The 25,441-nt window shown below is 33.2% G+C and overlaps 5 protein-coding genes across 8 annotated transcripts in view; 3 read left to right on the top strand and 2 right to left on the bottom strand.

Annotated features, from left to right (window-relative positions):
- The window catches only part of LOC104750464 (protein PLASTID MOVEMENT IMPAIRED 2-like), a 6,106-nt gene extending 4,458 nt beyond the window's left edge, over positions 1-1,648 (top strand). For 2 of the 3 annotated variants that reach the window (XM_010472253.1, XM_010472254.2), the window contains exon 4: positions 26-1,648. In XM_010472253.1, coding sequence (XP_010470555.1) covers positions 26-1,474 — 1,449 coding nt within the window. In that variant the 3' untranslated portion in view covers positions 1,475-1,648. The remainder of the gene's footprint in view (positions 1-25) is intronic. The other variant, XM_010472256.1, reaches the window with a different exon arrangement.
- On the top strand, positions 2,506-4,962 carry LOC104753626 (probable inactive leucine-rich repeat receptor-like protein kinase At1g66830). The gene is made up of 3 exons (XM_019238621.1): positions 2,506-3,476; positions 3,623-4,203; positions 4,290-4,962. Exons 1-3 carry the CDS (start codon positions 2,626-2,628, stop codon positions 4,895-4,897), a joined length of 2,040 nt encoding a protein of 679 aa, XP_019094166.1. The 5' UTR covers positions 2,506-2,625; the 3' UTR covers positions 4,898-4,962.
- LOC104750463 (keratin-associated protein 6-2-like) lies at positions 5,072-5,678 on the bottom strand. Its single transcript, XM_010472252.2, has one exon. It carries the CDS (start codon positions 5,595-5,597, stop codon positions 5,271-5,273), a length of 327 nt encoding a protein of 108 aa, XP_010470554.1. The 5' UTR covers positions 5,598-5,678; the 3' UTR covers positions 5,072-5,270.
- LOC104750460 (zinc finger CCCH domain-containing protein 14-like) lies at positions 9,437-11,069 on the top strand. Its single transcript, XM_010472251.2, has 2 exons — positions 9,437-10,258; positions 10,357-11,069. The coding sequence occupies exons 1-2, from the start codon at positions 9,584-9,586 to the stop codon at positions 10,666-10,668; spliced, it is 987 nt and encodes a 328-aa protein (XP_010470553.1). The 5' UTR covers positions 9,437-9,583; the 3' UTR covers positions 10,669-11,069.
- On the bottom strand, positions 12,764-14,332 carry LOC104750459 (cinnamoyl-CoA reductase 1-like). Of its 2 annotated transcripts, none has more exons than XM_010472249.1 (5): positions 14,157-14,332; positions 13,882-14,051; positions 13,608-13,787; positions 13,165-13,514; positions 12,764-13,089 (listed from the first exon to the last, which is right to left on the bottom strand). In XM_010472249.1, the coding sequence occupies exons 1-5, from the start codon at positions 14,272-14,274 to the stop codon at positions 12,942-12,944; spliced, it is 966 nt and encodes a 321-aa protein (XP_010470551.1). In that variant the 5' UTR covers positions 14,275-14,332; the 3' UTR covers positions 12,764-12,941. The 2 variants fall into 2 exon arrangements, with proteins under 2 accessions (XP_010470551.1, XP_010470552.1); XM_010472250.2 differs by having other exon boundaries at positions 12,764-13,083; positions 14,157-14,331.

The following is a 25,441-nucleotide window of genomic DNA, read 5'->3' as shown; positions in this document are numbered from 1 at the left end:
AGAAGTAATGGAGTTAAGTTTTAAAATGGAGGAGAATTTGAAGTTGTTAGAGAGTCTTAAGTTAGAGGTTGATGTTGCTAACGAAGAGCATGTTTTGGTTGAGTTGGCGAAGATAGAGGCTTTGAAGGAATGTAAAGAAGTTGAGGAGGAGAGAGATAGAGAACAAAAGGAAGTGTCTGAGTCATTGAATAAACGGAAGAAGAGAATAAGGGAAATGATGAGAGAGATTGAGAGATCAAAGAACATTGAGAATGAGTTGTCTGAGACTTTATCAGATATTGAGATGTTAGAGATGCAGTTGAAGCTTGTCAAGGAGATGGAGAGGAAGGTCCAGAGGAGTGATAGTATGTCGAGATCGAAAAACCGTGGTTTTGAAAGAGGGAAAGATGTTTTGTCGGTTTTGAAAGAGATTACAGAAGCAACAGAAGCAAAGAAGGAGGAGCTCGCTTCGATTAACGCGGAGCTCTTTTGTTTGGTCAATACAATGGATACTTTGAGGCAAGAACTTGAGCAAGCCAAACAAGAAACAACACGGTTTGAGAAGATGATACAAAAGGATGATATCATAATTGAGAGACTCAACTCGAAGATGCTTATTGCGAAAGATCAGTTAGAAGGAGTATCTGCAGCTGAAGAAAGAATCAGCTCTCTTGCTGACAATTTAACTACTTCATTTGAGAAGCTAAAGAATGATAGAGAAGCTGCAAAGAAAGAGGAGCTTGAGCTAAAAGAAGAAGCAACGGTCATCAAGAGTGAAGTACAGAAAACAGAAATAGGAATTGGTGGGAAGGAGAAAGAGTTGCTTTCAAAGTTAGATGAGCTTGAGAAAGCGAAGCACGCAGAGGTTCTAGCTCTGGAGAAGCTTGAATCTTTGGCAGAGAAGACAATGGACACTCGGGAAATGGAATCTCAGAGAAACTCAACCATCACAATCTCAAGATTCGAGTACGAGTATTTGAGTGGACAAGCTTGTCACGCGAAAGAAACTGCAGAGAAGAAAGTGGAAGCTGCAATGGCGTGGGTCGAAGCACTCAAGGCTAGCACTAACGCGATTATGTTAAAGACGGAATCTTTAAAGAGAGTGAGTGGGAAAACAATGGTGGAAGAAGAAAGGGCATCGTTCAGGATGCAAAGGTCGCTATCAATAAAGAGACTGGTCCAAGATGAGATTCAAAAGTTCAAACAGAACTCAGAAGACTATGGCGTGATCAGGTCTCCTAAACCTAAAAGAAAATCGATTCAAAAGTTCAGAGAGAACTCAGAAGACAAAGGCTTGATCAACTCTCCTAGACCGATAAGAAAATCGGCAAGGCTTAGCGGGAAGTTCACACCGGTTCAAGGAGGGAAGTCGAGAAGATACTCATCAGGGAACAGAGGAACTCCAACGTTCTTTGTAATCAAGAAGAAGAAGAAAGTTCCAAACCTGGTTAAATTTTTTAGCAGGAAAAGGCGTAAGTCCTCTTTAGAACAATGAGAAGTTTAGTTATCTTGTTGTTGTAACTGAGTTTTGTTTTGCTTGCATTTTAAGTTTCACATTGTTTGTAATAATGTATAGCTTGTAACCGGTTTATTGTTTTGAATTTTATTGTATTTATGTATACTTAAGTTGTATATGAATAAAGATAAGTAATATCATTTGTTTTAGTAATTTGAATAGTTTAAACTAGAACCAAAAATGTTAGTAAGTTGGATAATACATTTTTGGGCGTAATCATCTCTCTCAAATGGGCAAAGTTCAGCTTCCATATTATAGAAGGACCAAACATTTTCGCCACTAGCCAAGCCAACCACAAATTTGGTATAACCTTTTTGTATAACACAAAGAAAAAAAAAACACAAATCAAAGTAAATAAAACTAAAACCTAATCTAATTAGAATGAATCATTTTAGTTTGTTATATTAAATCTTCTTTTCGAAATTGTGAAACTAAATTAATGTTAAAGTAAGACCAAATTATGTAGTACTCAAAATGTTTAGCCATGACTCATGAAATTGACTTGTGTATTTGTGTTTTTCATGTTTTTTCCGACACATGTTGTTAACTCTTATAGCCCAAACTAGTTGAGATTTGTCTCTTAATTAAGACCCAAAATGAAAAGAGAAACAAACAATTCTAGAAGTAAACTAGAGAGAACAAATCAAGTCGAAGCGAAACTTAAATTGACCGGTAAAATAACTTATTCTGGTGGGAGATTTGACTTTTAGGATCAAGAAATAAAAATTGTCAATACATTTCCCCACCACTAAACAACTAGAAACTACCAAAGCTGTTCCTCATTAGTCATTACATTACGTGCCCCCTACTGTTCCAATGATCGCCTCAATCATCGCTAATTCCATTGACATATAAAATGAAATATATATATACACATACAAATTTCAAACATTTATTAATTACAATTTGTTTGATGCATAGAATTTAGATGCAACTTTCTACCAAAAAAAAAAACAAAAAACAAATATCTTCAAAAATTTAGGATTGAAAAGAAGTTATAACTGTTGACTTAAAAAACTAGGCCAGTCCAAGCTACTGCAACACTATTGATTAGAACATGCTACTTCTTGAGAGAGATATTTAATAGCCAAGCTTTATATACTCAATTCAGAATTGATTTCTCTTCCGAAATGGCTCAATCATTTCTCATTTTCTGTTTCATTCTAACCCATTTTATTGCCATAGCTACTTCTCTAAACGATCAAGGTTTTGCTCTTCTTTCCTTTAAACAATCCTTACAAAACCAGAATAACTCTGTTTTTACCAATTGGAACTCGTCAGATCCAAACCCTTGTTCTTGGCAAGGTATTACATGTAATGATGATTTGAGGGTTGTCTCGATTCGTCTTCCTAATAAACGTCTTTCGGGTTCTCTTCATCCTTCCATTGGTAGTCTCTTGTCGCTTCGTCACATTAACCTTAGAGACAATGAGTTTCAAGGGAACTTGCCTGTTGAACTCTTTGCACCTAAAGGGCTTCAAAGCTTGGTTCTTTCTGGCAATTCTTTTTCCGGGTCAGTTCCTGAAGAGGTGGGGATCTTGAAGAGTCTCATGACTTTGGATCTTTCGGAAAATTCTTTCAATGGTTCCATCCCTTTGTCGCTTATTCAATGCAAGAGGCTGAAAACACTAGTTCTTAGCAAGAACAGTTTCACTGGAGATCTTCCAACCGGATTTAGTTCTAACTTGGTTCATCTCCGCACGCTGAATCTTTCTTTCAATCGCTTAACTGGAACGATCCCCGAAGATCTTGGAAGTCTGAAGAATCTGAAAGGTACTCTTGATCTTTCTCATAACTTCTTCTCAGGTACGATTCCAACAAGTCTTGGAGATCTTCCGGAGCTTCTCTATGTCGATCTTTCTTACAACAATCTCAGCGGTCCGATACCTAAATCCAACGTTCTGTTGAATGCCGGTCCAAATGCATTCCAAGGGAACCCTTTCCTCTGTGGCTTACCCTTGAAAGTTTCTTGCGCNATGTTGCTAACGAAGAGCATGTTTTGGTTGAGTTGGCGAAGATAGAGGCTTTGAAGGAATGTAAAGAAGTTGAGGAGGAGAGAGATAGAGAACAAAAGGAAGTGTCTGAGTCATTGAATAAACGGAAGAAGAGAATAAGGGAAATGATGAGANACACAGGGATAGTTCCTTCTCAGCTATATACAAGAAGAGCCAACCATCATCCTAGACTCTGCATCATCCTTACAGCCATTGGAGGCATAGTCGCCGGAATCATTTTCATTGTTTCATTATTCATCTACTGTCTTCGAAAAGTATCAGCTCGTGCAACCAAAGATGATTCCGAAGAGAAACTGAAGAAGACAAAACCGGAGTTTTTTTGTTTCAAGACTGAGAATACGGAATCTGAAGCGCTCGATGAGAAGAAAACTCATCAACAGGTTTTCATACCAATGGACCCGGAGATCGAATTTGACCTCGACCAGCTACTGAAAGCCTCAGCTTTTCTTCTAGGGAAGAGCAGGATCGGGCTAGTTTACAAGGTTGTTCTTGAAAACGGGTTAATGTTAGCTGTTAGACGATTGGAAGATAAAGGTTGGTTAAGGCTCAAAGAGTTTCTAGCTGATGTGGAAGCAATAGCGAAACTCAAGCACCCTAATGTCTTGAATCTCAAGGCTTGTTGCTGGTCTTCAGAAGAGAAACTCTTGATCTATGATTACATACCAAATGGTGATCTTGGTTCTGCAATTCAAGGTACGTTTAGTGTCGAAATCGCATAAATCTATGGTCCATATGTATATACTTTAGATTCAAGTCTGATTTATACAAGTTTATGACAGGTAGAGCTGGTAGCGTGTCCTGCAAGCAACTATCTTGGCCGGTCCGGTTAAGAATATTGAGAAGAATCGCCAAAGGATTGATGTACATTCACGAGTTCAGTCCCAAAAGATACGTCCATGGACACATAACCTCAAGCAACATACTTCTTGGACCAAATCTTGAACCGAAAATTTCAGGTTTCGGTTTAGGGCGTATCGTCGACACATCTTCCGAGGTCAGATCAGACCAGATCTCACCAATGGAAACAAGCTCACCAATCGTCTCAAGAGAATCATATTACCAAGCTCCGGAAGCAGCTTCAAAGATGACTAAACCGTCTCAGAAATGGGACGTGTATTCATTCGGTTTACTGATACTCGAACTGGTAACCGGGAAATCTCCGGTTAATTCAGAGATGGATTTGGTTACGTGGGTTGAATCAGCTAGTGAGAGAAATAAACCGGTTTGGTATGTTCTTGATCCGGTTTTGGCTCGGGATAGAGATTTGGAAGATAGTATGGTTCAAGTGATCAAGATAGGTTTAGCTTGTGTACACAAGAACCCAGACAAAAGACCACTCATGAGAAATATCTACGACAGCTTCGAAAAGTTTGTTTCTTCAGTTTAAATAAATTTATTTATGATCGATTTGATTTTTTTTTATGTTTTTACTTTATATTTTTGATATTTACAGTGTGCTAAAAGAAAATGAATAATTTGACAAATTTTATGTATAATCTTTTTTTTTGTTGTTGTTAATGAATTATTAATAAATTTGTGTAATAACTAATAATCGTAACTATTTTTATGTTAAACCTTCATAATTGTGATATTAACTGTAAGCTCAGTAAGAAAAAAAAATATAATTCAAGCAAAAATTGAACTTATAAAACAAAATGAAGATTAGAAATAGACAATCAACAAAAATGTTAATACAAAATTAACATAAATGTTTGTAATAGACCCGAACCCGACCCGGGATTAAGAACCGGAGCTTGTACTCATAGGTCAAACCTATCTTTAATGTCATCGAAACTGTACCCGCCGCCAACACCAAACCCATACCCAAACCCGAACCCGACACCGCAACCTAAACCGAATCCAAGAACCATATTAGAATGGTTCAGACCTTCATTGGCGCCAATCCCGAGTCCACCGGTGAGACCAAAGCCGATTCCAGCGCCGCAGCCAATACCGCCGCCGATTCCTGGACCAGTGGTTGTGTTCTTGATGCTCTCGATTTGTCCACGGAGGAATCTGGTAACCGGAAACTCGGATTTCCCGGTTTTGACCTCTGGTTTACGGCTCCAGAGTTTATTTGATGTCATTGGTTTTGTTGTGATTGGACAAATGACAATCACAGAATTTTGTGGATTTATGGAGTGATGAGAAATTCAGATAAGATTTGAGAAAGAAAACAAAAAAATTGACTAAGTGTATGATGCATTGAGATTCCGTATTTATTGGGCTTATTTACATATGTATTGGGCTGAAACCCATAAGTATTTTTTCTTTCCTTTTGTCGTCACACCCATTTACAATCTCAATTCTCGTATATTTTAAGAAAATGGATTGTTCAATTTATTAAATAAATAAAAGATGTATAGAGTTCATGAAGTCACGATCAAGCTGGAGCTGGATTATGGAGCCATGGAGGCATTTTGGTAGCTATGTTTAGAATTAGGGGTGCTAAAATGAGTTCATATTCATGGGTAAACTTAATGTAACCATATCCATATGGACTAATTGGAAATGTGGGGTGCTAAAATGAGTTCATATTCATAGGTAAACTTAATGTAACCATATCCATATGGACTCATTGAATTGGAAATGTGGGGTTTAATGAGTTTATGAAATAAGTTTGGCTAAAACGGGTTGATGAGTTTTTGTCAGTTTACAAAACTAAACCATCAAAAATAAGCGATCGTAAAAGCTAAAAACAAAAAAAATACAAAGAAAAATAAAGTTAATTCTCAAATAGCACAAAAATAAGTTTTGTTTCCAAATTTAACACATCATCTTTAAACTCCAAAAATAACATTTGGGATGTCAGCATGGAACAGATTCGAAGATGGTATTCATTATTTCATCATTTATGAGCATTAGCTATAACAAAGAAAGATGTCATCTCCCATTGCTGGAGATGTATTGTTGGAAAGCGATGTATTGTTGGAAAGCGATGTAACATATGGATCGCAACCATTGATTGTTTCAAAGTTTATTGGAGTTTTGTCAAAGAACGATAGCCAAACATGACGATCATGTAAGGAAGAAGACGAATAAAGAAGATAATAGATTTGATAATCTATTAGCGTGTAAGGCTTACAAAGAAAAACAACATTTACTTCACTTGTTTGATTGTGTTTTCTTCTTCTTAACTTTTAATCATCTCTTTGTTAGATATTTATGTTCTAGAATAACTATGTAATCTATGTTTCAATTTTAATAAAGTAAAGTAAGATGTTAAAAAAAAAACTATATAGAGAATTAATTATGATTATAAATTTACACTAGATTTTAACCCGCGGTACACCGCGGGATTATGTATTTTTGTATATTTTATATAACTTACTAAAAAAAACATTATGTTGGATCAAATATATGTTTTAAACTTTTTTACAATAATATTGAGATATTTGTAATTTTATTTTCTTTATCTATTTAAAAATTATTATTTTCATTTGAAATTTAATTAATCAAAATTCTTTTATTTTGGAATTTAATCAATCAAAATTAGTTGTTGTGAAAGTAAACATTTGTTAATATGTATAATACTTTGTAGTTAGTATAAAATTATTTAAATTTTATTCACCAATTTGAAATTAATTAGTTTTGTCTATGAGTATGATGGAGCGGGTTAGTGTTGGTTTTTAACTTCTTTCATATAAAATTAAGTTTTAAAATATTTTGTTTGTGTTTTTAGACCAACCCGCCAAAATATATAAGTGTACTAATATTAACCTAATTCCCATCACATACTTATGATTATTTTTAGTCTAGGTTTGGACCCGTGGATAAAAAAAAATAGTTATTAAAAAAAATAGTTAGTTTTGTATTTGAGTATGATGAAGCGGGTTAATGTTTGTTTTTAACTCCTTTCATGTAAAATTAAGTTTTAAAATATTTTGTTTGTGTTTTTAAACCAACCCGCAAAAATATATAAGTGTACTAATATTAACCTAATTCCCATCACATACTTATGATTATTTTTAGTCTAGGTTTGGACCCGTGGATAAAAAAAAATAGTTATTAAAAAAAATAGTTAGTTTTGTATTTGAGTATGATGAAGCGGGTTAATGTTTGTTTTTAACTCCTTTCATGTAAAATTAAGTTTTAAAATATTTTGTTTGTGTTTTTAAACCAACCCGCAAAAATATATAAGTGTACTAATATTAACCTAATTCCCATCACATTCTTATGATTATTTTTAGTTTAGGTTTGGACTTGTGGATAAATAAAATTTTCCATAAATTATTGTTGCTTTTTTAGTATTGTTATTGATATTTACATAGATAATATTATTGATATTACTCATACGACTAAATTTGATGTATTCACTATTTAAATTGTGCAAGGATATATATATATATTTGTATTTGACATCATAACTCTATAAATGACACATGTTTTTAGTCAAAAAATCATATATCATTTTGTGGAGGTTAAAACAAAATATATATATATATATATATAGTATAATAAAATCATATATTATTAGTTTATTTTATATTTTTTCTACCCATTTTGACATCAATTGCTCTATCCATTCTAACATAGAAAACATTAAACAATTTATGTGTAATGGAAAACATGTATAATGGAAAACATGTATAATGTCAAACCAATTATGGAAAATCAAAACTGAATAAGGTAAGATACTATAGTTTCTTTTTCATTAAAATATTTTAAAACTTGTAATTAAAAAGAAAAATAGAAATTGATGTTGTTCAAATATTTAGGGAAATATATATTTGCATACTTGATTTTCCTAATTTAATTTTAAAAAAAAAAATTGTATTAAATTTTTAATTACAATGGTATATGATATAAATATTACCCAATTTCAAGCCTTTTTAAAAATGCTCTGAAATAATAATATAGATTTGGATTAGCTTTATGATATGTAAAGTAAAATGTCTAAGAAAAGGTTAAAACTGTAAATTCGATAGGGTTGTTGGGTTAGAAGGAAGGAAACATTTTCTAGTTAGTTAGCTACAACGAAAGATTTTGATTGAAGTATATACACATCGGACGAGGGACCATAGTTAGTTAGTTTAAGTTGTGCTCTTGAAGCAAACTCACACATATATTTCCTTACCTTACTACTACGGTCGTTAACAACGTGAAACTAAACAAACAATACACAAACTAAAAAAAATTCTAAAATTTGATCATCAATTAATTAACTGTTCTTATTCATGATTGGCCCAACCAAACTTAATAAATGGAAATTTTTTTCTTCAAACATATATCAATACATACTTCCTTATTCTCCAAATTACAAGCAAAACTCCCCCTCCTAACAAACATTTTGTTTCCATCCAAATTTTTTAATAGTTGCTCATTGAATATACTAATAATGTTTTTAACTAGTTTCCTGATAGTTTGAACGTAAATATCGATATTTTGTCCTTCGATTTACTATAAAATTCCAAGCCGAAACTCGTATATGATCATGTACATCCATGAACTTAAAATAGTCTCCTTTCAAGCAAATTGAATGGGAGAAAGAGCTCTAAACTTCCTTTAAATCGATAATTCATCCATGTTATTAACTAAATATGATCGAAGAGTGGATTAACAAGAGTATTTGTCACAATCTTACGTTAAAAAGAAAATGATACACCAAAATAAATATAATTACTATATATTTTCTCACTAGATGTATAAAGTATAAACTAAAACACTAGTTTTGTTGTTGAAGTTATCTAAAAAAACAAAAACAAATATATATTATTCTGTTAGACATCTCTAACGGTTCTGAAGTTGGCGCGAAAAAAGTGAAGTGGGTAGAGGTAGAATACTCCTCTGTACTTTACTTAACCATGAGGAAGCAATTCACCAACCAATTAAACACAATCACATCCTTAGATCATCTCATCTTACGGTCTAATATATGTATTGTAACAATCTTCCCGTAGTCTCTCCCGTATACGATCTTTATCTCTTCCTTCTTCCTCACCTCTCTCGTCCTTCTCTGTTTCACAGTTTGCATATATATATATACAGAGAGCATTGTTCAATTCTGTGAATTCACACATTGTTTGTGTTATCTTCTTCAGGAAGCTTTCGAAGATTTGCTAAAAAAAAGAAAATGGAGAAACTCGCGGCGAGTACTGTAACAGATCTAGCATGTGTAACGGCGCTAAACTCGAACTCGCCACCGCCTCCGTTATCACCGGTCTCTGAGAAAAGCTTCAGCAACAAACATCAAGAAGAGTTCGCCGCAAGCTTCGCTTCCTTATACAACTCGATCTTCTCGCCGGATTCTCAGTTTCCGACCTCGTTATCGCTCTCTCCATCTCCGCCGTCTTCGTCTTCTCCGCCGGCTCGCGACGATACAACCACGGAGCATCGTCTTCGTCAAGCGCGACTCATCCTCGAGTACGATGAACTCAACGAGCATTACGAGCTTTGTATCAACCGTCTCCAGTCTCTGTTGACGGAACTCGACTCTCTCCGTCGCGAAAACGATGCTCTCCGTTTTGAAAACTCAGATCTGCTCAAACTTATTCATCTCTCTACTTCGTCCTCTTCCTCCTCCTCCTCCTCCGTCTTTTCGCCGCCGCCGATTCATAACCGTCAGTTCCGTCACCAGATCTCCGATTTCGCTCCGATTCATAAGCATCATTCTCGTTCCGCGAAGAGAAACTCGTTGCCTAAGAGCATCTCCGTCAGATCTCCAGGTTATCTCAAGATCAACCAAGGACGAAGCCATGGATTTGGAGCTTCGGATCGTCAAACGAGTCAACTCAGCAACACCGACTCGGTAATTTTAATTTCTCTCACTTTATTTATTAAATTATTATTTTCCGAATTTTTTTTTAATAATAATGACGTCATAAATATATCTCTATCTGTGTGAAGGTCTCATCTCAAAAGGTTTGTGTAGAAACAAAAGAGAGGGAAGCTTTAGAGCTTGAGGTGTATCGTCAAGGGATGACGAAGACGGAGCTTTGTAACAAATGGCAAGAGACTGGAGCTTGTCCTTACGGAGATAACTGCCAATTCGCTCACGGAATCGACGAGCTCCGTCCTGTGATTAGGCATCCGCGCTACAAAACTGAGGTCTGTAGGATGATTGTTACGGGAGCTGCGTGTCCGTACGGTCACCGTTGCCATTTCCGTCACTCGCTTACTGATCAAGAGAGGATGATGATGATGATGCTCACTCGCTGATCTACTGAGGAAGGAAGAAGAAGAAGAAGAAGAAGGTCTCACCCAAAAAAGGGTAATAATTAGTGGGTTGGTTGTGTGTACATATTTGATATAAATATGGTAACTTTTTTTCTGGGTAATTGAATGGGAGAAGAAACATATTTGCATAGGAATAAGGAAGAGAAAGATGTTAAATAAAATGTTATAGGGAAATTATAATTAGGGTATGGATATGAAAGGAGAATTGAAGAAATGTGTGATTCTCTTTTCGACTTTGGGATGTGTTGATTCTTTGTATATCTCTCGGATTAAGCAGGAGAGAGGGGACCTGAAAAGGATTTTAGGTTCGAACAAAGATATTGAATTTGTATTGATAAAAGTTTTTAACGTTTGCATAACTATGAAATTTTCTTTTCAGTTTACTCATTCAATGTTTCTATGTTCTGTTTGATTTGTTTTTTGGGAGTTTTGATTTCTTGACATTTATAGTATGAGCCGTAGTGCAAAAGTACAGATCATAAACTTATGTGTTGGTATATTTATGTTCTGTCTAAACATGGTAATACATTCATTGGAAAGTATTGACTTGGTTTGTTGTGAAGATATGAGGTTGTTTCGTTGTAGTCTTAGTTTGTGTTTGTGTAATCTTTTGGAAACCGCCACTGAAGTTCCTGCAGTATGCTGACAAACATAGCCTAGATCATAGAATGTGTTTTTTGTCTACTCATTCAATGTTTCTATGGTCTGTTTGATTTGTTTTGGGAAGAGTAATCTCTGGAAACCGCCACTCGAGTTCCTGCATTATGTTGACAAACATAGTCTAAATCATAGAAGGGGTTAGTTTATCTAGAACTATATGTGTTTTGCTAATATTATCATTTGGAGAAGAATGCAGTGATTGTATCTGGATGATATATTATGTATCAAGTTGTTCTGTTTAGGGTCGGCAAGAAAATAGCAATTTTATCTGCAGAAATCCATTTCTTGACGATTTTGTGATTAGAAGTTGTCACTAGTTAGTTCCTGCCATACGCTGAAAACCTTAGTCTAAGTCATATGATGTGTATGTGTTAATTGATTTAGAACTACTTCTTTTGCTAAAATGGTTTCAACTTACAAGTTCGATGAAGTTTGTAGAATGTCATTAGGATACTTACTAGCTGACAGATACTTTGTGAATCTTCAATAGTATGATGATCGACTCTGTTAGATTCTCCTTTCATATGGAGGATGCTTTGTCTGTTTGTTGAATTTGGTGACTAGTGGTATCAACTGGTAACTTTACCAGGACATGGTATATGACTTTTTACTATAGTAGACTGTTTTTGATATCAGTATGCTAGTTTGATACACTAAATTAAATGCTGTGCCTTAAAATCTAGGTTATTGAAGGTCAAATACGTGCAACTTGGCTATATTTTTTTAAAATATGAGTATTGTCTTAGAGAAGAATCACGTTTTACCGCTGTCTCAGGTTAAAACAGTCTTTGGTTTAGTATTGACTCCCCTTGTAGGTTCGAACAAACGATAAATACAAAGAAAATAAGAATCTTTGAGTTCTGAAATCAAAATCATTTATGATTGAACTGCACCATGATATTGATTATCCATCAAAGTAGGTGAAGCTGTTTGGTTTTGCAAGTTGTTTATGAGATCGGTTGTTTGTTGTTGGTATTTTAGATGAGTAGATTACACATATTCGCGACAACATCAAAGAACAATAGAGCAACTACTGCATTACAAAGATTTCTAGATGGATGATATTGGTTTTTATAACTCCTGATGTGTTTGTAAAAGCTTGTGAGTTCTTCCAAAACGTTCCTGCACCAAGTCTTGCATCCATCTGTCAAGTATTCACAAGCTTTTGCGAACACAGCGGGAGGCTTTTTAATTATTTAAAATATGTGTTTTCATATTGACATGGCACCTTTGGGAATTCACTGCATCTGTCCTCTCTCAGTTAGCTTACGCTTTTGATGTTACCTGATGAAATCACTTTGAGAGTACAGTACTTGTGTCGGATGACATTTTAAGGTGAGTTGCTCACTTGCTCTGTTTAGAGCTGCAAGAGTATGTTGTGGCTCAGCCTGTGCAAATGTTTTGACATAGCTAGACATTTCAAATCTTAAATTTACGATTTTATTTTAAATTTAATAAATATTTCATTACATAGTAGTAGCTTAGACAACATATTTATTATTCTCCAAAAGAGTTAATTATCTTTTTTTTTTGAAATTAAAAAAGAGTTAATTATCAAATCACAAGAAAAATAAAGCAATGATTCTTGTCAAGGATCATATAAGAAGATACATCTCCTTAAGGCTAACAATAGTGTCCTTGAGACTTTCTTTTATAGGAGTGAACTCAATTCCCAAACTTTTCAATTTATCGACACACACTTTGTATGCGAATTCACTCAGCTCATTCTCTCCATCCCTACAACTGAGTGTCAACAAAAGTGTTGATTAGAGTATAAAGAAAGACAAAGATGAAGGTATATATAAAACTTAAACTTACTTATCATCACGACACAATTCAGGAAACAATTCATGTAAAAGCTTATGAATGTCTTTCATTGATACATCTGGATCAACAATGATGTATCTGCCACTAGCAGAAGGGACCTCGAACGCTTTGATATGAGCAAGAGAGACATCTCTCACGTCCACGAACCTGTAGTAACAACTATAAACAGGGATTTCACCATTCATCAGATCAACAATCACCGCTATAGAATAATTAAGAGTTGGCTGCAAAACTGGTCCGATCACGTTTCCTGGATTCATTACTACCAGATCAATCCCATTTTCTTTAGCGAACCGACATCCAGTTTCCTCAGCTAATATTTTCGAATATGCATACCATTCCTGGAGAGTTGAAAACAAAAAAAAAGTAAGAAACAGAGTGAATTCTCATGAACTGGCTGATTATGTCATCACAAAAGCACATGATTTAAGGACCTTCATCTGGTAGCAAAGACTTGCATCGTTGAAGACGGTTTCGTCCACCATGACGTTTGGGTCAGGAGAACCAGTACTAGCTGTGGACGACGTTAAGATGACCCTCTTCACAGTGGAAGTTTTTGCACACGTTTTCAAAACGTTCAAAGTACCATTAACGGCCGGATCGATCAGCTCAGTCTGAAAAAACTCCAAACCGACAAAGCATATAAATAAATGAAACTATTGTGTTCTTGAAAAGAAAAAATATATAGTGTGAAGTCATTAAACGTGCCTGAGGATCTGTAACGTTGAATAAAACCGGAGAAGCAGTATGGAATACACCGTCGCATCCTTCTATAGCTTCGTCGAAAGAACCTTCTTCCATAAGATCTGCTTTGAACAGTTTTAGTCTTTCACTTGCACCTTCAAGTTGAAGAAGATGCTTTGTTTTCTTTGTATCCACTAGAGGAAAAAAAATAAAATATATATGTCAGGTCTTAAATTGCTTACTCCAAACTAGCTTAGGAAGCTAAAGGAGAAGAAATGGGAGATGAAGAAGGCACATACATGGGTTTCGAACGGTGGCCCTGACGGTGTAGCCACGAATGAGCAGAAGCTTAACAATCCAAGAAGCTATGTATCCGGCAGCTCCGGTGACACAAACCACCTTTCCCTCGCCGTTCATCTTTCTCGCTTTTATTATGTTTGGTGGTTGGGTCAAGTTATGGTATTGAGCGACGACTATACTGATCAGCTTTATAAGATTTAACTTGTGTGACACAATATGTAAAAAAACTAACGGTGGTTAAACAAAAAAAAAAATTAAGTACAGTTTTCAACGTGTAAAAATTGTTATATACTTCTTCAGCATTAATGATAGATCTCAATAATGGAGTGATGAGAAACTATTATTGAAATTTGAAGTCTTTGAATCTCTCGAGCAAATAATACAAGTATTACGAGATTTAGTTTATCAAATAAAAATTCATTGGAACAACAATGCAACTCACACACGTCAATATTTTTTTTTATTAGCAAACTGTGTACATGCTTGTCACGAGGTGTTAATAAATTGATTTGAAGAAGATTGCGATTTTATATTTTCTTCATAATTATTTGTTTACTCTACTCAACTAATCTGACAGATAAGTTTTAACTTGTTCAACTAGTTCAAAATAATATATATACTTTGTTATTTTATTCAACGAATATCTTGATCAATAATGATTTAGATTTGTGTGTCACCCTTTAATCAAACGGATCTAATATATAATAGTTTTTAACTTTTTTTCAGTAAATTAAAACAAAAAATGACTTCTAACACACTTCACTTCACACTTCACATATTCATTTGTGTTACCACCTTCATTCAAACCCAACCGTACACGTTCATACTACCATTTATATAGTTTGTTCCAAGGAGATTTTCATCCGTATATCGTTTTGTAACTACTTAGTGAAAATTCTATATGATTTCCGAGTTTTAATTTGTTCGTGCGGGTGAAGAAATATTCAACATAAAAATAGACCATCGTTTACTCATTTTAAAGCGTGAATACGCTTCAAACACAAAGAGACGTAATGAAGTCAACTTCAAAGTTCACATATGTATCATCATTAAGATCATATGTATTACATTCATCATCCATTGCACGTCTGCTGTGACGTCGAGGTTGGATGATCTCCTCCTCATAATCCCGAAAACATGAAATTTATGAATTACTGATCGTCATTTGTGAAACGAAAAATGAAAATATACTATTTCGTAAAAACTATATATTAAATTTGGAACCGAGTTTACATAAAGTCATCGGAATATAACAAAGTATATGCAAGAAATGTGAAAACTTACTTCTTTTGTCTTCACAGAACATAGTAAAGCAATTCTCGAACAGTTTACTAAATTTAAAACTTTTGGGTTGGGCCAGGCCTAGTAAAGAGTTCAGCCTACTAACAAAGTTCGCGAAACCCATGTCTCTTCTCTCTCTGTGTACAGCCGCCACATGTTTATTAAGTAGTGGGTCAAATTCTGAGTATTGGGTCATCAAATTACTTTTGCCTTTCATATGGACGATCATGGATTTTCTATGGTTGATCTCAGTTTATATTTGATGATTTGTTGTGGTAGTAACATTACTACGATACTGTATATGTCCAACTATATTAGACTGTTTTTGAAATCAATGTACTCTTTGACACAAAGCCTTTAAACCTAGCTATCAGCTTTTATGATTAATCATTGAATAAAATGCCTGGCAAGACAAGTGTTTTTGATTCCCTGATCAACAGTATTGTATACATCTTATGCTTTTGGATGTGGTAGTTGTTGGAGATCTGGTTATTTCACTTTCACCATTTCACATAGATGACTGTAATTTGTGTTGCTATGAGCCGTAGGAAGGTTGAATGCTGCTGTGAGACTGTCTTTGAAGCCACGTGAGTTTGTTTTGCCATATTGAGAACCCAATAAAATATGAGATTAACCGAGAGAGGCGAAATTCTCCATAAATCATAGGTATATATGGACATTTTAAAATTGAATGATCGATCTCTTGTATGTGAAGCAATATTTTATTGAACATATATAAGATATAAACATCAAAAGATATAAACTGTTAAATTAACAAAAGTAGATATAAGAAATACAGACTTGAACACACAGTTTTACCTTAACCCCCACAATAAAACAAATTGATGTTTGAAGAACCCCATTTAAGGGCTCTTTTTTTGAGGTAGTTGAAACGAATGAATTGTTTCATTTTTCCCCCAACCATATCAAATATAAATATTCAAGATACTCACCTATTACATACTTTCATTCTACCCTTACCTATTCCAAAATCGAAGTAGTGTCCACATTTTAAATTTGAACCTATATATTATGCTCTTATATGACATTCATGATTCAGATTTCAGGTATAAAAATAACTAAAGAAGTTTGCTGACTCTAANAAAAAAAAAAAAAAAAGAGAGGGTGAAGCCTAATTAAAATACATGATAATTCAAACTCCTCGAAACTTTTAAATTTCACTAAGAATATATTATATCTTTTTTTTTTGGTGGAAAGAATATATTATATCTATAACAATAAGTAAGTGCAATATAATATCTTTTGACAAAATCATGTTTACAGCTAAATTTGCGTTCTTTGTAGTTACAAGTAGAAATTAAGCCATGGAAGAAACGAGATATGAACATAGTTGTATATATGTATAATATTTTGAAAGAAGATGGGTGACGACATAACGGGTGATGACAGAAGGCTAGAGAGCACAAAGGAGTGAGATGCAAAGAAACTGCTTCGAATTGTATCTCATCATCTGTGCTCTCTATCTTCTGTCAACACTATCATTGCCTCCCAAACCATTAGAGATCGATATTTGATTTGCGACTGAAAAACAAAATATATATAGCGTATTGAAAGAACCTGCCACAAACCTCTTACGGACATCAAGAACTTGGGTTAAAAAGAACACGTTTGATGATCATTGTAGCTATATATATAATATATGACTCAAGATCTTTGTCATATACTAAGTGTATGTGTATGTTGGTTGTAGAGAAATACCTAAAAGAGTTGTTGTTGAGATGATGATGATGAGAATTCTTGAAGCCACTATTTATAGATGCACAAAGCGCAGCGAAATATTTTTTCCGCTTTAATTGTATATTATAATCTTCTTTTTGTTTCAACAAGTTTGAAATATTATTGTTGATCAACTGAGTTCCGTGGGTGTATACGGATTTTAAAATCTATTATTGTTAATTAAAAAAAAACGGTTTACTCTTTTGGAGCTAATCTACCTATTTTGCAAGATTTGTTTTACCTCTTTGGGGTTAAAGAGAGAGAGAGAGAGAGAGAGAGAGAGAGAGAGAGAGAGAGAGAGAGAGAGAGAGAGAGAGAGAGAGAGAGAGAGAGAGAGAGAGAGAGAGAGAGAGAGAGAGAGAGAGAGAGAGAGAGAGAGAGAGAGAGAGAGAGAGAGAGAGAGAGAGAGAGAGAGAGAGAGAGAGAGAGAGAGAGAGAGAGAGAGAGAGAGAGAGAGAGAGAGAGAGAGAGAGAGAGAGAGAGAGAGAGAGAGAGAGAGAGAGAGAGAGAGAGAGAGAGAGAGAGAGAGAGAGAGAGAGAGAGAGAGAGAGAGAGAGAGAGAGAGAGAGAGAGAGAGAGAGAGAGAGAGAGAGAGAGAGAGAGAGAGAGAGAGAGAGAGAGAGAGAGAGAGAGAGAGAGAGAGAGAGAGAGAGAGAGAGACAGAGAGAGAGAGAGAGAGAGAGAGAGAGAGTCAGAACTTTTGTACGTGTATAGAGAAGTCAAAACTATACGTGTAAAGAGATATGTATGTAAGAAATAAGATATATTTGATATAAAATGTGAGGTCACACTCGCATTATACTTAATTGATAGAGAGAACCGTCGAAAGAAATAGAAACAAAGTTTATTCTTCTAAGAACGGCTATTAATAATCACAATTCTCACCAAACGATTACCATGTATTGCATGTTTTGAACCCCACCAACATATCTTTTCTTTTTGTGCTGTATAATGTCAATACCAAGATCTAGAAACTTGCCACAATGTCAAGCTCATCCTCAAACTATGCAAACCTCCCTATATACTACTTTGGAAGCAACTTAGTGCTTGACCTTCATTCAGCCAAGCTCGAACCGCCGCGACTGTGGGCGAAGATATCACTTTTTATTGGCACCACCCTTAATCTTTCGTCATGCGCAATGCACTTCACCGTCCGTTGAATCTTATTTTGACTATCTTAATCTTGGCACCACCCTTAATCTTGGTTCCATAATTTTCAACCATTCATCTCGTACATGATAAATTGACAATAACGTATGCTCTTTGGAAGTTCAATTATATCCCATGTAATGTATAATGTGAAACTCAATCACTAAATATATATATATATATATATATATATATATAACCCAGTAAATTGTAAAACATAATATATTACCAAAGCGGAGTAAACATACAATTAGTACTTTTAGTGAATTGCAGAAATATAATAATATATGTTATTTGGATTTTGTAAACGTTTTGAATACAAAAAAGGTAAAACAAAAGAAAATATATTACAACATTTTCTCATAAAATTAAACGATTTTAATTTGCTCATGAGTAAAGGTATTTTAAAAAAGATTGTATAACTACAGCTATGAGGCTAGGGTCTTTGGAATGCCAAGAAAAAAAAACACAAAAAAAGAACACGAGATATGGAGAAGACGACGAAGAATAAGATGATCAAATCTTTATTTAAAAGATGCCCACCCAAAATGGAATAAAGACATGAAGCCCAATCATTCATTTTTTAATTCTTCGAAACTCGTTTTAGCAACAATTGTTTTTCAAATTCTCTGTTTTGTCATATCCCTATGAGACCATCAATCAATTGACAATGTATTCGAGATGCTTTTTTTTATTAACTAAATCAATGCAAAACTTCCATTTAGCTAAGATTATATCTAAAAGTGGATACAAATAGTATCGAACACATATGGTCTATCATTTTATGTGGACCGGCGTAACACAAATTAACTTATTAGGGATAGACTAAATGACTAAATGATCGCTTAATTCTAAAATCCAAAAATTTATTTGTTGTGATTTCGATAGATCTACCAAAAATAGATTACGGAGAAGGCGACATAAACACAATATTATTAATCAATAAAAACTTACTAAAACCCTAAACATAAATAGACTATTAATAAGAGAAAAAAAAAAACCTAAATTTTCTAAACGCACCGATCCATTGATCACTAACACCAACGACGCACCAATGAGAAAGAAAAAAATAATTGATCTAACTCGACCCAAACATAACATTTAAGCCATATTCATGCATAAAGTTTAACAATTTTGAATTAAATATTAAAAAGGTGGTGGTATATTAATTTTTCATTTGTTTCTCAAATATTCATTTTTACTGTTGATTTTGAACAAAACTAAAGATATTAGAAGGCCGGAGAATAATCTCGATTTGATCAATTTCAAATAAAACGTTTTGATCAATGGATACTTAGAATTAACCTTTTGGTGGTCTTGGATAAGTATATATATGACCAATAAATTTAGCAAATTATTTAATTGAAATAACTATAGAGGATCGATCATAGTAGTTGGTTTGGAGGCTTCTCAAGACATTCCACTTCGAGAAAGTCTTAGTTATCATTGCGTCACATTCCACATTGAGAAAGTCCCAATCATATCGATCGATCATCTGTAGTTTAATCCCATATACTCTTCAAAAGTTAATTTGGTTGGCTCGCAATTTGTCAGTTAATTCAAAGCCACCAAAACTGCAGTGTAATTTGCATAAGATTCTATCAAATCATGTTCGTGAATCTCTTTTTTTCTTTGTCCAATTTTTTGTTTTATTGAATTCCACATAAATCATCACACAAGCAAGAAGAGTTGAAATTTTTTGAATTTTAAGCCAGCGAGACTGAAATCTTAAAAAAATAAGCAAATGAGACTCAAACCCCAAAAAAATCTGTTCCAAAATAGGGAAACATTTTGACATAAATGACAGAAGAAAAAACCCAATATTAGAAACATAAATCACCACAATCCATTACACTAAAGACTCGTTGAACATCGTTGAGTCTTTAATATTATGGCAACTAAGCATTATGTCGTTAACGTTACTTGTAATTCGAAAAATTCAAAATTTTGATTTTGTTTCTAGTGATTCGTAAAGCAGTAGAAAACCGACTTATTACATCAGTGCTACTATGTAGAAACTGAATGGTAGTGGATTTTTAAATGGTTTTTGGTTTTTAGATTATGGTTATGGTTTTTGATTTTTGAGTTTTTTTTGTTTTTGTAATAAAAAAAATAAGTAAGAAGTGTGAGAAGTGTTTTTTAAAAAAATCTCTAATTATGTAGATTTTGGATACTATTAAGAATTGTAAAGAAAACCTAAAAACTATTTTCCCTATTTTAGAGAATCCATTTAGGCTAAATTAATCTTGATTAGAGAAAAAATGGGGGGTTTTTCAAAAACATAAACCACAAACTATAGTAGAATCTACTACCATTCAAGGCCAAAGAAATAACAAAGATCTCCATAAGATCTTGTTTGTGTGGATTTAAATGGAAGATCTACAACTGAGCCGCCTATTATTGGAGCTTGCCTTGCCATGTAAATAGCATGTCAATCTGAATAAATGTCATTTGAGTTTCGATGAAAAGAAAAGGATGAATCTGCAATAATACACAAAAAAAGATTTGACGACATTAGTGTTTCAGAAACCTCACTCCAGCGGCCGAAATTTTTTACAAACTCTTTTTCTAAAAAAATTTCGAGTCATGTTCAAGAATCAATTAGGATAATACTATCAATTTCCCTTTTTGACTGACGACCAAAAATTTGAAACTAGTGAACGACGCAAGAACTAACTATCTTTTGAACAAAAAACTAAAGAAAGAAAATTAACCTACCAAAAACAGATTGCGCCATATCCAAACCACATAAAGTAAAAATACCATATGATTGACATGTTCATCTCGTAGCAAACATCAAATAGTAATACGCTTTTTTTTTTTCTGTTTTCCGGTCGCCAACTTCAAACAACTAATTATTTTTATTTTGTAGTCGTTATACGTTGGTAAAACTGCGCTCAATTATATTTTAGACTTTCAATAAGTGTTTGAAAAATGTTAATGATACTGGTTAACAACTACAAAACAAATTATGATATTATCACTATTGTTAAAATTTGTCGTTGTACGTACGTACCAACGAGTATGAAGCAAATAAGATTTGGTAGCTATAATTGTTAGTCCCTGCCCTGAATAACGGTGGAACCAAAAAAGAAAAGAAAAAACCTTATCCAATTGGTGAACCGTGTATAATTTTCTAGCATGGCTGATATGACCTACATACGAGAACCGGATTCAAATAGTGTTATGCAAAAAACATGGTTCAAAGTGAAAGTTGAAGTAAGCATATAAGTCTTATCACTTTGATAAGTTGAGATTCCGTCGATGTTGGAAACCAATTCTAGAGCCTTCAAAGCTATATTCCATGGAACACTCATTCCCACATAATGAATGAATGTGAGTTTGAAAGGCCCTAAGATATCGAATTAAATAGAATGCTCTGTAAAATCAATCTATTGGAATATATACATATGTATGCATATTTCCACTGGATATATTCCGTGTAACAAAAGAGCCAAAATTAAACTATGTCCATGGGTTGTCTTATAAAAATTTAGTGTAACAAAATTAAATTAATTTGAAAAAACTATAGATGGAAAGAATTTTAGTAAGTTGATTTATTGCGTGTCTTTCCATATAAAATAATGTTTGTATGCATTATTTATCATATATAGTAACAAAGAAAACCTAACCTCAATTTTTATTAGCTCCTAGTTGTAATATTAATGGCTTCTAACGCATATGTTTTAATCAAATAGCACACTATTTGATTAACCTTTCCTATTTATTTACGGTGTTGCTTCTATATTTTGGTTTTGCCAGTTATCTAAAAATAAAAAACCCTAACTTTAAAAACCAAAATGGATTTGTTCTTAGAATTTTAATGAAATGGAGTTGTTCTGTCATATCCAATCATATTTTTATTAAATTATATTTGGAACCAAAGACAATGAATCTAGGTACAAATATGGCGTACTGTCACAGCATTGTCTAGTCAATGATAATGTGCACTGCAACTAATATATACTTTATCAGTATCTATGTATATATGTATATAAATATATAAATATTTATGTATTCTTCACTCAAGTTTGTCCAGATTGTTGTAAAGATGATAAGATCGCATGTGCCCCTGTACATATTGGCTTGACCTAGACCACAAAATTTTCGATAACTAAAAGTGATGATGCTCTATAATATGGAATCTTATGTTCTAACTAAATGTTTTTATAGTTTACAATATCTTTATGCAGCCCTGCATTTTCACATTACTGTTGTACATAACTTCATATTTATCAGAAATAAACTTATATGACTTTCCTAATTAGTTCTTTTAATATATATATATATATATATATACAGTATATAATATGTAAAAACTACTCAGAGACAGTAACAATATAGATATAGGATCTTCTGAAAAACTAACACACTTCAATAAATAAATTAAAGTAACAATATATAAATTAAGTAAATAGTATAAAGGGTATACAAAATAGGGAAAAGTGGTGGTAACAGTGATGGTGGTAATGATGGTAATGGGAGTGGTAGGTGGTGGGGCGATGAACGCGGCAGAGAAGAAATTACAAAGGTGGAAGTAGTGGTGGTGATGGTGTGGTAGTGATAACGGTGGCAACAGGAAAAAAAATTGAGATGATTAGCAGCGGTAGGAATGATGATGTTAGCAATGACGGTGGTAGTGGTGTGGTGGTGATTTTTTTTTTGTGTGTGAACAGTGGTGTGGTGGTGATGATATAATTGTATAGATAAATATTATGTACAATAATATCTCATGAATATTTTTTTATGAGAAATATCTTAAAATTGTACTAAAACAAGTTTTCTGTATAATTATAATTCATTATACCATTTTTAAAAAATAGTATTATTTGATACGATTACAATACTTAAATTTATTTTAGAACTTTTTTTAAGTTTGGTTGATTATGTTATGTAAGATATAGTTTTAAAGGGTAGAGTTTAGTGTTTAGAGTTTAAGGGGTTTAACGTTTAATTTTAAATCATTTTGCTATTTTTGAAACTTGTGAGATGATTTATTAAATTTAGAAACAAAAATTAGTTTTATAATATTTATGAGAATTTTCCTATTTTTATTAGGTTAATTATTTAATTATTAAATATATATATATAATATAAATTTAAAAGAATAAATGGAGTGAGTGGAGAATAGTGTAGCGAAGAAAAAGGAATGGAGATAGGGTTGAGAAAAGCAGAAGAGAATAAGGAAGAAGCTATAGGGAAGCGACAAGTAAGAATATGCTTTCCCCAAAGAGAAATGAAGAGATGAGGATAAGACACTGTTTCTGTCGGATTCTTTGTTCCCTTTTCACCTTTTTTTCTTCTATTGGCTATATTCTTGTTGCATCCATCATCCATGATCTCACCACACACACACAAATAACACAAAAATTGTATAACCCTAATATTCTTTTTTTCTTCAAAATTAACATTCAATTTCTTATCCATAAATAGCTAATTTAGGATGTAATTACTTTCTAACCATGGACCTGAAGCTATATGAATATATATATGTGCAAAAACATTTACCTTTGGTGTTTGACCAAAAAAGGACATTTACCTTTGGTGTTTGATATATATATTTGAATTATATAATATAATACTATATTAATTGAAAATCTAGTTTCTAAAAATGATGTTCTTACCACATCAATTGTATGCCTGATACAAAATAACCAATAACTTCCACATACACTCTGCCAAATAATAAGATATATAAGTTTGTGAATTAGTTATTTTCCCACTGTGGGAATTTAGTCTTGGGGCCAGAGTTACTCTTTTTTTGGGGGTTCTTAGCTCAACTTGTTTAACATTGTAACTTGTAAGTTTATTAGAAAAAGAAAAGAATGGAAATTTTCTTTTTAAATGTGTATGCAGGGTTATAAAAACCCTATTATACTACTAAGTGTGTGAAATGTTTTTATACTAGATGATTTATATATCTTCACAAGAAATAACATGTACAATTACAAATGAGCGACTATCAACCAAGGAAACCAAAGACAAAAGCAAAAACAATAAAAAACAAAACAAAACCGCAACAAAGCAGTCAACCCCATTTACTCGACCCATATGTTTTTAGGGCAACTGTATGACAAGACAAGGGAAGAGAGCCGATTCATACATTATCTATTTCTTTGTTAATTGGTTAAACTAGTAAGAAAAATAATTTATATAGATATGAATCGATCTGATTAATTAGAAACATATCTGTAGCTTAATTAAAGTAGGATTAATCCGTTTATATTATTTCTGTCTGCTAAACTCTATTTTCTTGAAATGAAAAGAAAATGCAGTCCCTTAAAACTCTAATATATAACGAAACATGAGTGAACAGAAATATATATATATATATATATATCTGTGCGGAACTATGAAGTTGAGTTAGACCACATACTACATTTACAGCTGGATTAGAGAAAATATATATTGTTAAGCCTGTAAAAATATTCATCAATTTATTAGAAAAAAAAATCAGCATTATATGTAGTTGATATATCTTATAAAATCTAATATAATAAAGTAGGCTTATACCCTCCAAAGAAGCTCTATCTATCTGCAACGTGGTATCTATGAATTTTTTTTTCTCTCATATTTAAGCTAATTGTTAATAGGCTGTAAATAGTTAAGGGGCCACAAAAATATCTCGACTTCCGAAAGCAAAACCGACGGAATCTCACAGTTCCGTCTTCTCCTCTTTCTCGCCTCTCACTCTTCCCCACCCTCCCCTCTTATCTGTTCAATTACCGCTAGAAACTCTAATTAATCTCACATCTGTTTACATGGTATTTCATTGACCAACAACGGAGACTTTAAAATCAATATTTTTTCTATAAAAAGATTGCATTAACGTCGTTAAAAATTGTAACAATGTGACGTGGGAAATTGGAAAATCGTGATAGTTCATGTATTTTTTTTATCACCTATAAAATAGTTTAAGTATTTTTCTGGCAACAAAAAAAGTTCGTGTTTTTTCTGGCAAATATTAAATAAGTCATGTATTTTTTGGCATTTTTTCCTTTTTTTGTTTCATCTTTCTAATTTAAAAATATGAGAAACATACTCTTCTATTTTTGATTATTATCATCTACTTTTAAAATATATAATTTATTTTCATATTTAATTTGTTTGTGACATG

Source organism: Camelina sativa, chromosome 16 (genome assembly GCF_000633955.1).
Source record: "Camelina sativa cultivar DH55 chromosome 16, Cs, whole genome shotgun sequence".
In the NCBI taxonomy this organism is placed as follows: domain Eukaryota; kingdom Viridiplantae; phylum Streptophyta; class Magnoliopsida; order Brassicales; family Brassicaceae; genus Camelina; species Camelina sativa.
Note: the sequence above shows the minus strand (reverse complement) of the source record. Positions and strands in the feature narration are given on the sequence as shown.

Coding starts and splice junctions, on each gene's coding strand:
- LOC104750463 (XM_010472252.2), bottom strand. CDS start 5,597: ATGACATCAAATAAACTCTGGAGCCGTAAACCAGAGGTCAAAACCGGG.
- LOC104750460 (XM_010472251.2), top strand. CDS start 9,584: ATGGAGAAACTCGCGGCGAGTACTGTAACAGATCTAGCATGTGTAACG. Junction 10,259..10,356: donor AACTCAGCAACACCGACTCG/GTAATTTTAATT, acceptor ATCTGTGTGAAG/GTCTCATCTCAAAAGGTTTG.
- LOC104750459 (XM_010472249.1), bottom strand. CDS start 14,274: ATGAACGGCGAGGGAAAGGTGGTTTGTGTCACCGGAGCTGCCGGATAC. Junction 14,052..14,156: donor GGCCACCGTTCGAAACCCAT/GTATGTGCCTTC, acceptor TTTTTCCTCTAG/TGGATACAAAGAAAACAAAG. Junction 13,090..13,164: donor GAATTGTGTCGTGATGATAA/GTAAGTTTAAGT, acceptor GTTGACACTCAG/TTGTAGGGATGGAGAGAATG.